Source organism: Nicotiana tomentosiformis, chromosome 3, assembly GCF_000390325.3.
Source record: "Nicotiana tomentosiformis chromosome 3, ASM39032v3, whole genome shotgun sequence".
Classification (NCBI taxonomy): Eukaryota; Viridiplantae; Streptophyta; class Magnoliopsida; order Solanales; family Solanaceae; genus Nicotiana; species Nicotiana tomentosiformis.
The window spans coordinates 20,056,785-20,068,478 of NC_090814.1; the positions used below are offsets into that span (position 1 = coordinate 20,056,785).

General features: G+C 37.0%; 1 protein-coding gene across 4 annotated transcripts; it reads right to left on the minus strand.

Moving 5' to 3' along the window:
- Positions 1-870: 870 nt before the first annotated feature.
- LOC104104198 (protein NCA1) lies at positions 871-9,189 on the minus strand. 4 transcript variants are annotated; one of them, XM_009612212.4, is made up of 8 exons: positions 9,032-9,189; positions 6,836-7,256; positions 6,465-6,693; positions 6,154-6,299; positions 5,924-6,011; positions 5,648-5,791; positions 1,258-1,407; positions 871-1,152 (listed from the first exon to the last, which is right to left on the minus strand). In XM_009612212.4, the coding sequence occupies exons 2-8, from the start codon at positions 7,240-7,242 to the stop codon at positions 1,087-1,089; spliced, it is 1,230 nt and encodes a 409-aa protein (XP_009610507.1). In that variant the 5' UTR covers positions 7,243-7,256; positions 9,032-9,189; the 3' UTR covers positions 871-1,086. The 4 variants fall into 4 exon arrangements, with proteins under 4 accessions (XP_009610507.1, XP_009610506.1, XP_009610508.1 ...); XM_009612211.4 differs by having other exon boundaries at positions 8,946-9,095; XM_009612213.4 differs by lacking the exon at positions 9,032-9,189 and adding an exon at positions 8,644-8,932.
- Positions 9,190-11,694: the final 2,505 nt, after the last annotated feature.

Genomic DNA, 11,694 nt, shown 5'->3' on the forward strand with positions numbered 1-11,694 from the left:
ATGAAAATCACGTGTTGATTCTTAGAAAAGGAATAAGAAATAAAGAAAATAAAAGAAAAAAAGGAGTTAAATGGAATTAGAAAAGGAACAAGAAATAAAGAAAAAAATAAAAAGAAAAAAAATAAAGAAGGAATCAAAATTGAGTGTGAAATAAGTTATGGTAAAAATAACAATAATATGATTTGGGCAAAAATAAAATGAATAGAAAAAGAGAAAAAAGAAAAACATAAGAGAACGAGAAAAAAGAAAAGGAGAAAAGAAAGAAAAGAAGCAAAGAAATAAAAAAGAATTGGAGAAAAAAGAGAAAATTCCCCAAAAAAACTATTATGGATAGGAAATGTAATTAGTTTGATGGGTAGAAAAATAAATAGGTAGGTAAGGGTAAATAATTTTATTTTTGTGGGTAAGTATGTCATTCACGACGACGTGGACGTGTTCTGCCACTGAGCTAATAGCCCATGGCATGAGCCTGCTATGTAAAAAGCAAGAGTACTCCATCCCTTTTGCTCATATGTTTTGTGTTCACTATTTTTTTTTATTTTTTTTTTTTGGGTTTGTTAATGACATTATCTCTTGAAAAATGATTTTAAACAAAAAAAGAGAAAAATAAGTCGGGTAAGAGTACACAAACTCAGGAATAAATTCTATATCGGTTTGCTCAAGTCCTGCCTCCTTCCTAGAGAAGACAATTTAACTAGAACTTGATTTTTAGAATAAAGTTTATTCTAATTGTCCATTTAGCTACAAGTAGCTCAAGGCACCACCAGATTTAACTACTGAAACTGAAAGAATCAATATTTGCTCCAAAAATTTTATTTAAAAAACAAAAGAAGAGAAAACGATAGTCCATCGATATTGTGATATGGGGTATTGAAAACTGTAATTGACTTGCCACTGGTATAGCAGTTGGGAATCTGTCGAAACGTATCACTTAAGATGCATTTACACACTGATGAAATGTATCTGAGATTGCCTCTAAACTAAAGTTGCAATATATATATATATAGACTTTAAACTAGCAGGAAAGTTAACAAGCAAAAGCACTAAGCAGTTTATCCTTGATGATATATTGGAAAAAGACTTCATTCAGGCACTTGAAACAGCTTGTTTCTTTTCCATCTGGCTGTTCAGGAACTGGAGGACAGACAGCCGCTGCAAGCAAGCAGAGAAACGGCACAATCATTTCGCTGACTATATTCAAAGCGGGGTTTCAAAGCGAACGCGAAAAGGATTAAATGAAGAAGAAATGAGTGATACCCTTTGTTCAAGGCTAACTTCTTCAGGATTTAGTTCTAGCGACTGTAACATTTTTATGGCTTCTTCAAATCCATCGATTGCTGCATCCTCATTCCCAAGATTCCGATCAACATCAGCAACTTTTGCAAGGGAAGTAGCTACATCGATGATCTGTGGTATGAAATTATGAAAGAGAGTTAAGTGAAGCAAGATTTTTGACCAAAGAAAAAAGGGAATAAAGTCTGCAAGAAAATCAGCATCTCTTGTTTTTGCACATAAAAAGTACTGAATTTTCCTAAATTAAACTAAATTTTAAAGAAGAGAAAGAACTCGCCAAAACTTGTCCTATTCAACATAAAGATCATTTACCCCTCATAAAGGATGGCAAAGTAGAACAACTTTTTCCAGCACAAGCATGCCAGAAGAATTAAGTATGCTGAAGATTAAAGCTCTCTGAAGATCCTTATATTGAGAGTAGGGCAAACATGTCAAATCAGATACCCTTGCAGTATAAAATTTCTCTCAGACGCCCCGATTATATTCTCCATTTTTATCTAATTTTCCCTATTCTCGCTCTTCTTCTCATCCATTTCTTTTTATTCCTTTTTAACCAACACATCACTGAATCAACAAATGTAGCCAAAGTACCAAACAGAGGGTTGTTATTGAAAAGCAGATGAAAGTTATTGAGGAATAGAAGTGATTTTAAACAACTTAAGCAGATCCCGTATGATCAAAGCCAAATGTCAGATGAAGAAGCTAAAGAATGGGAAAGCCATATAGCCGAAATGCAGCTGTAAAAGCCTGATTGAACATAGGGTTCTATTAGTGTAATGAAATGGCGGTCAAAACTTCCTTGTGTATATTTGGGATGTGGAGAAAGCTGAATTCTGGTTCTGGAAAGGAATTAACTTGTTGGGTCCACAAAAGTTACAATCTGAGTTAAAGGGCTTGTGGAAATGGAGGCTTCTCAACATGGGTTTCAATAGCCTGTGAGGAGCATATTAAACTCAGAATCTTTGCTGTTAAAAGAATTTATATTTGAAAACGGACAAATCCAGCTTCGAAACTCTGTGGATAATTGCTTGTCCCTCAAACCTTCTCCACTTAAATACCAGACTTAGTCATCAGATAGGTCTCGAACTCGCGACATCTTGCTGAAATAGCATGAAAAGGATCATTCCAAGTTTCATTGGTGGGTTCAAAAATCTAAGGAAAATTTACTTTTAATTTGTAGCTAGGGATCAGGAATTGCTTCCTCCTGTTCAATATCAATTAGGCGTTCTAGAATAAAGGCATATATGGATTCCTGTATGTTATTCAAGGATACGGATGAATGATTTAGGATTTTTGTATGTTAATTAATTTGTGTTTTTGGTACAGTGATATGTCCTAGATGGATTACAAGATTTATCAAATTCATAAAATTTAGTCTTAAGCATGTCCCGGTAGTGTTTGATTGGTGTCCATATTTGTACGGAAACATGTAGCCCAAAAGTAGGTTTCCATGATTTCTAGCTAATGGCTCTATCTCGGTTCCCCGGCCATCATAGTGGAATCTTGATTATTTTTTAGATAAAGTATGGCTCTATCTTGGTTCTCGTGTATCACAAAAACACTCTCTAGACAAAAGTTAATGATACAAGATCATATCAAGGCAGTTACCAAAAACAATTCTGAATAGTTTGCGTTCTAATAGGAACCAAAGAGAGGAATTCACTAAGCTGACTCATAGTTTTCTTTTTCATTAGTTAAATTAAACCTTTTTTGGCCTATTCACCTGCCCATGTCAACCAATAGATGACTATGTAAATCAGATCATTTCACTTAGATGGTCCCCATAAGCTCAATCAATGGTAAGGTGTCACCATTTTGCGTCTTTCTCATCCATTATAAAGAACAGTAAAGAGATAATCTGAGTACAATTTTCTCATGGAGACAAAAACAGCTTTGTACAAATGACAGCTCTTTTATTTCAGCTTTCCCAACATCATAAATGAAGATCTTTAGATAATCTCTAGACATATATCTCATCACCAGATTCAGAAGACCTGCCAAACTATGTTTTCTTGCCTCCCTCAAATGCAGCAATTCAGAAATCAGTTAACTGTTTTCTTTACCATATCATATGAGAAGCTTCCGACTAAAAAAAGTTGATATTCTTCATATATCACCCTTTCTCAAAACACCACATGATACACATGACAATTAGAGACTTCATTCTCCCCTATTAGGGGCAATCAGCCAAGATCAGTTTAGGACTTCACTTTTGTACCTCAACCTACTAAGAGCATTATATCATTTATTCAACTTTTTTTTTTTTTGGTTGATGAAGAGTATTTATTCAGCTTAACTGTAAGAAATATCCTTTGCAATCACAGTCCAATCACCTAAAACCTACTTTGAGCATGTGTTTGCTTACTTTAGTTACAGATGAGCTAACGGGTAGTTAGTAGATGTAATTTGTTAATTGACGAAACTACTGAGGAAGTCAATGAATAGCAGGAATTATGAAGTACTCTAGACAGTAAACTTTTCGCGATGATAAAGGAAGGATAGAATATATGAATTGCAAGTTTAGCTTCCATAAGAAGAAAGATGGTGAAGTGACATAAAACAGAATTGCGATAACTATATAAAACTTAAATTTCCAAAAAAAAAAAAAAAAAAAAAGCATGAGAGATGAAGATGTAAATAAGCAAATTAAAATGACATGCTAAAATGGAGGACTGCTACAAGATGCAATGAAGTAGGGGGTGGCAGCTAACAAAGTAAAAAGTACGTCTTGTAGAAGTTAGAACAATTCTGAGATTACTAACGTCATATAGGAGCTAATTGTTGGGTCACTAAAGACAAACATATCTACATAATGAGTTTCGCAAAAATGGGGATATTAAGATGGATAAGCGGTTAAAAAATATTGAACGACTATAAATGATCATATCCAAAGATCCCAAATAACACAAACAGGGGAAAAAGCAAGAGAAGATTGAGATGGTTATGTCGAAATGCACCGCTCCATAGGTGCTACACTATGATGACTGAAGGTGCTAAAAGGGATGAAGCAGACCTAAAATGACACTAATGGAATTTCTTTTTAAAATAAGGTAATAATTTTATTGACATTGGGAAGAACTCCCGTATACCAGAGGTATACCAAATGATAGAGAACCTACAACAAAATATGACTCTCTACAAAAGACACCCAGTCATCCATAAAACAGGAATCTTAAGGGCGCACCAAAAAGCAATTAAAGACAAAAGGCTATTCCTCAAATGTACAAAATCGTTTTCAACCTCATCAAATATTCTCCTATTTCTCTTCCATAATACCCACAAAAGAACTAGCGGTGCAACCTCCCATTCTCTACGTTTTCTTCCCCTAATGGAAGTTACCTAAAAGACCTGCAACCTCTCGGAGTCAATGCGGAATTAGCTAATAAAAAAACGTAATGGGACCTATGAGTTCGTATAGACAATGCCAACTAATTCAGATGAACATTTAGTTATTATAATTATATTTATATCAGATTCATGTCTGCTAAGGCTTTCTAGTCAGATTATATACTTATCGGTGAATGAATAAGTGCGAGATTTTGTTGTTCTTAGTGCTGCTACTAATACTTGACTAATCCCAATCAATATCAAATGCGTGAAACTTCATTTAACAGTAGCAAAACCATGTTATCCAGATATAATTATCATCAATTGCCACCTGCAAGAGAGCACATAAATGAAGTTCTTTTACTGATAAATGATAATTGAAGTTCTTTTAGGTCCTCTGGCAAAGAAAGAGCCGTCGTGTTATCAAGGTCCAACTGCATGTCTCCAACTGAGACAACAATCAGAGATGATTTATTGGGTAGTACATCTACCACCAGCACCAGCAGGGCCTGAGCCACACACAGCTCATGCAGAGCTTTCACATGAATTTCAGATCTGGGCAACCATCTTGCCCTTCTGCTCAAAAGAACAAAAATGCATCATTGACCCCACACTCCCCAAACTTCAGACAGCAATAGCTCATACATAGCTCGAACAGCAACCTCACAATTTACAGTTATTTCCCCTTTTAACCTTTAAAATAAAAAAAAATAAAAAAGAATCAGAAAAGACATATCGTGGTCATTCCCCTCTCAGCACCAGAAACCTTCAGCCGGTAACAGCTCAACGACCAAATATATGCAGAAAGAGGTGGGGTTGTTCAATACTTCAACGGGAAGACCACTAGATGTAAAGAATTGAAAAGATGCCTAAAGAAACTTCAGATGTCTAAAGATGCCACATTTTGTGGGGCATAATATGATTATTTGTGATATCCCACGTCATACAGGTTCTTTGACAAATAAATACACTTCCAAAATCACATTATTGTTTGGCTGTGCTCATCAAAACAAAAAGTTTTGCTAACCTGAGATGGTGCAGACTGTTGTTTGATGGCATTGCGGCGAACATCCAACGCCTTAAAGTAATGTGATCTTGCAGCTTCTAAATCATCATCATAGTACTTAAGATCTCCAATTTTATTAAGCGAAACAGAAAGAGTATGTGTGATCTGCAAACATCCACAAGGAATTAAGGAAAACAGTCATGTATGAGGAAGTATATGATCTATCATCATGCTTTAGAGTTAGAGAGCTCAGATTACATATACGGATAGAAGTACATATCAATTCACGACAATTACCTCTAAATCATCTTTGGGCACTTTCACAAGGAAATTGACACTCTCTTCAAAGTAAGTGACTGCAGATGCAGCATCCCCTGTTGCTCGACTGCAGTACAACTCAAGTTACTTTTCTTTTTAAAGTGCAAAACTTCTAAAGAACGGTTAAAGCTTTGCTACCCATGATCACTAGAAGATCTTGTTAAATGACCAAAGAAAGGGTAAAGTTGATAACGAGGATAAGGACACACCAGCAATCACCAAGCATACCAAGGACCGCTCCAAGCTGTGAGCACAACTCGGATGTATTTCCCAGCCTTTCTAGCTGTCCTCGAATATCATCTGCGCACATAGTAAGTCTTGATTTTGCACTGTCGATATTTTTGGCACGAAAAGCCTGCAGGTTAAACAGCCAACAGTTACCCGAAGTGGTGAAACAATTCACTAGCTAAACGTCAGAGCTTGCAGGAAAGAGAAACAACAGGATAATATCAGCTTAGTAACTGGTGAAGAAATGTCAAGCTATTTCACTCTAGAGAATGACAAGATATTTAAAAGTTACCCGCATGGCTTGTTGCACCAGGAAAGCTCCCCGTTCTAGTGATACATCCTCGTACATAACAGTTTTTCTCTCTTCTGCTTCTTTTTCGTCACCATTAACCTGAGACCTCTTAATCCTCGCATGCCCTTCAATAAAGCGATCAACAACATTCTGAAGATTCATATCACTCTCTATCTTTTCGATATCAGCACCACATAAAGGACAGTCCTTAAAGCGCAAGAGACATGCTCTGTTTTACCAAACAATAACCATCAGGCGGCAGTATTGAAAAGTGACCAGATAAAAAAAATTCCCTTTCTTGATTTTAAAGAGGGAAATGACATGCATGCATGGAAGTAGAAAGATAGTAAGAGGCCTCAATTTTCACTTACTTGCAGAATACATGAGAACAGGGCACACATCTGCTGCAATCATAAAGAAGTGCCTGACAAATCATGCAGCTAAAAGGACCCAGCTTAAATGCTTGAGAATCATATCCAAAGGGGCATTTAGGTGACACAGTTGCAGATTCTCCAGACTCTTGTTTAGCCTTGTTCTCCTGGCCATATCCAAAGGGGCATTGAGGTGACACAACTGCAGATTCTCCAGACGCTTCTTTAGGCTTGCTCTCCTGGCCATATCCAAAGGGGCATTTAGGTGACACAATTGCAGATTCCCTAGACTCTTGCTTAGGCTTGCTCTCCTGACTAGCCGGCTGTTTATTTTGGTTTTCACCAGGCTTCTTAGTAGAAGTGTCATCAGGTCTGGAAGCTCTAACAAAAGGGCAAACAGGTTTCATCTTGATGGAATAACCTGCAAAAGGCTCACAAAGTTATACAAATCTTTTCCACAAATAACACAGGTTTACCAAACAAAGAATAATTGACATGCCACTTCTTCCCGTCTCAAGCCAACTGATCTGAAGAGAATGAATTAGCCCTATAGCAAAGTAGGTAATCCAGCAGTTTGACCATAAGGCAGTAAATGAATATTTTGCACAACGAGGATTTACAGGAAAATACGAACATCAATGAATTAAGAGAAGAATTCCGACTCAGCTCATTTTCACTTAATCTGTTTTCCCCTTATATATACTTATCAACAAAGTAAAAGCTCTACCACCTTAGGCTTTAGCAGAGCCATCTGGATTGACACTATCTAGATCCAATACCATGCTAGAAAATTTTAAAAGGCAAGAAAATATAGTATTTGACTACCAATTGGCACGGTGCTTAAATACATAAGCAGTGCCAATGGTATACAAATTAGAAAGCAATAAATCTCTCTTCTCATTCACCTAATGTTACTTTCAAAGAACCTTGTGAAATCCCATCTATTTCCCTTCCCAAAAGAGGAGCAATGTATTTTGCCAATGCTTCTAAGTTCTACCTTTCCCAAAACACCAGTTGGGGAAAATGGCAGTTTGAAAGAACATTGACAAAATTTGCAATCGTGCGTGCATGGAACTATATGGCAAGATGTTTTACAAATATCTTCCTTGACCTTTTTTTAAATGGTAAGTGTAAATTATTTTCCTTAACTTATATTGGAGCACGCATCGCAGCATTATTTGATTACCAGGATAAGGATATTAATCCCGGTTTAAAATTTGGGATTATAGTTATCCCATGTTTGGCTGTGGGTATCAGCTAATACTGATTTTATACCAAAATGGTGCAATTAGCTATCCCCTATAGGAGGTGGGATAGATAATCCAATGGGATATCCCAAAACTATAATCCCATGGGATATCTCAGAACTTAACCAAATGACCCCTAAAAGTCCACAGACATTGATTAATCCATCTCCATCGATGTTTAAACCAAACTTTGTAAGAGTTGCCACCGTATGACTAGGAGGTCACATATTCAAGCCCTGGAAACAACCCTTGCAGATAAGCAAGGTAAGGTTGTGTACAGTAAAATGGGATCCGGCCATTCCACTAGACCAAATGTGATCTGGCCATTCCCATGATCTCGCACATAGCGGGAGCTTAGTGCGCTGAGCTGCCATTTAACACTCAAAAACATTGTAAGGTCCTGACCAAATAAATTCCCTATTGAGAAGTTTAAATGACTTAAGGTCACACTGAAGGCATAGGACACACATACAAACACACAAAACAAAACAAACAAACAAATTAACAATCTAACGAACAATTCACGGAAAATGGATTTAAGAAACAAATATTTGAAAATACCCAAAAAGCTCCCAACTTTTAAAGAGCTACAAATACAACACCCATCCTTAGTTTTCTTGTGTTTCCACTTTAATCAGGGAAGAGTCTTGAAAATTAGCATTGTGGGTATCGTAAAACACTATCTTTAATACTTTTTCAAGTGGATTCCTCAATTCTTGAAAATTGAGTCATTTTCAGCTCAAAAGGGTCATCAGAAGTAGCATCACAAAAGCCAAAAACTGATAGACTAAGGAAATATAACAAATTTCAAAGGAATAGAATGAGAAAAATGATTAAAGATTAAAACCCCTTTAGCTTTTTACCTTACAGCAACTACTTCAATTGATTTTTTCTGCTTCAGATTCAGGGTCTAGTGGAAATTTAATGGTGAGATCAGATAGATACCTACCTGAAAGATACAACAGAGAAAAGAGGCTAAAGGTATTTTTTCTGATCAACACTTTCTTTTTCCTTTTCTTGATTCTTTTTTATTTTCTTTTTATCCTATTATCGCAAATTAGGCTCTAATAATATCCAGTTTCTGTCTCGCAAACCGAGGAATGCGTTGAGGGGCAAACCGAGAAATTGCGTATTTGTTGTATCCACCCTCTTGTTTATGATAGTTACAAGACCCCCATCTAGTTTGAACAATTATATTTACCTCCCACTCCCACATTGGTGATTGGACCCACTCTTTCGTTTGACATTTTATGCCCTTCTCAATTCTCTTTGGGTCATACATCAAGAAGACTTCACGGGGGAAAGGGGAAGGAATTGACTTTGAAGTTTATTTACGCGAAGAATTAATTTAAATAATAATCCATTTAACCGCCTAAGCTAAATATAGCCGACTAATATATAATATATGTATAATATGCATACAATAATATATAATCAATGAATAGTTTATGTATAGTGCTAGAAAAGTAAACAATAAGTTCGTTGGCTATTTATGTAAACATTCCTATTTATAATGATGAAAAAGCCACTAATTTGCGTGATTACCCAAATTTAGGAGCAAAGGTCAAGGATAAGTAAGTCCAGGACTCCAGGTTACCCAATCTTGTAATGTCCTATTAATGTGCGTGATTACCTCCAAAGCTGATGTACGTAATATCACACTTAGTATTATTTACAATTATAATCTTGTAAAATAAATAGTTTTGTCTATTGTTGATCTCCTATGATTACAATAAATATGAAGTGGTATGGGTAGGCATGCAAAATTGTAATAAATTCAAATCTATAAATTTTTTAGATTTATTCTCAAATTAAATATATTTTTGTCCAAATAAATATTATGGGCTAATATATATTGGATTAATTATTTAAATCTAATCAAATTGATTTAAATAAAGGCCCAACGTTATCGGGCTAGCCCATTTAGATAATCTTCTCCTAACTTGGTCGATCCATAAAGACCAAGCCATGGCCCATAAGACTTTCTTGGAGGCTACTCTGCCTCATGCCTATATGTAACGATCCAGGTCGGTCGTTTCGAGAGTTATAGCCCTGTTTTTCCATTTCTGCTTCTTTTGTGTTTTCAACTGTATTATGTCCTATCGGGTTGGTTAGTTCGAGTCCGGAGTGGTTTTGGAGTAAATTGAGATACTTAGTCTCTTAATTGGAAGTTTAAGTTGGAAAAGTCGACCGAATGTCGACTTGAGGGAAAACGACCTCGGATTTAAATTTTTATGGTTTCGTTAGGTGATTTTGAACTTAGGAGTGCGTCCAGAATGTGATTTGGAGGTCCACAGTAGAATTAGGCTTGAATTGGCGAAAGTTGGAACTTTGGCGATTTTGGTCGGCAGTGAAAAATTTTAATATCGGGGTCGGATTGGATTTTCAGAAGTTGGAATAGGTTCGTGGTGTCATTTTTGACTTGCGTGTAAAATTTGAGGTCAATGAGACGTGGTTTGATAGGTTTTGGCGTCGTTTGTAGAAGTTGAAAGTTTAGAAGTTCTTTAGGCTTGAATCCGGGTGTAATTGGTATTTTGATGTTGTCTTGAGTGATTCGAAGGTTCGACTAAGCTCGCATTGGGTTTCATGACTTGTTGGTATGATCGGTTGAGGTCCCTGAGGCCTCGGGGTGATTTCGGGTGGTTAACGGCTTGATGGGAGTTAAGGAAATCCAGCTGAAGCTGCTCCTACTGGTGTAATCGCACCTGCGAAGTGGGAACCGTAGGTGCGAGTTCGCAGAAATGAATAAGGAGTCGCAGATGCGCCCAAGAAGGAGCTGGGCAGGAGCCGCAGGTGCGAAGATATAAGGGTCACAGATGCGGGCAACTAGGCATAGGTGCGAAGGATGGCTGCAGGTGCGATGGATTCCCGGGGGCCGCAGGAGCGAGGTCAGGATTTTAAAGTGAAATCCGCACCTACGATGGAATTTTTGCAAGTGCGGCGTCGCAGAAGTGACAAGAGGACTGCAGTTGTGGTATTTCTAGGCAGAAAAACACCAGCTCGGGTGTTGGACTTTCATTTTCGATTTTTGGACTTGAGAAGCTCGGGAGAGAGGCGATTTTTCAAGAATTTTCAAGGAAAACGTTAGGGTAAGTAATTCCAACCCGGATTGGTCTAAATTTCGTGAATCTATGGCTTTCTCCATCATCTAATTAGGGATTTGAGTTGTAAATTTAGAGGAAAATGGTAAAAACTTCATAGGCTAAAATTTCAAGTTTTGGAAGGTGATTCGAGGTTGGATTCGAGTAATTCTTGTATGGTTGGACTCGTGAGTGGATAGGTGTTCATATTTTATAACTTTTTGTCGGATTTCGAGACGTGGGCCTGGGGGCCGGTTTGAGCCTATTTCGAATTTTTACTTATAATTTCGTGTTTCTCTTGTAGAATTGATTCTTTTAGCCTACATTAATTATATCGTACTGCTTGTGGCTAGATTCAGGGCGTTTGGAGATTGATTCGAGGGGCAAGGGCATTGCGGAGTAGGATTTCTGTGCGGTTGAGGTAAGTAACAGCTTTAAATCTGGTTTTAAGGGTATGAAACCCCAAGGATTGGTATGATGTGAGAGTTTAGAGGTGACACATATGCTAGGTGATGGGCGTGTGAGCGCGCAC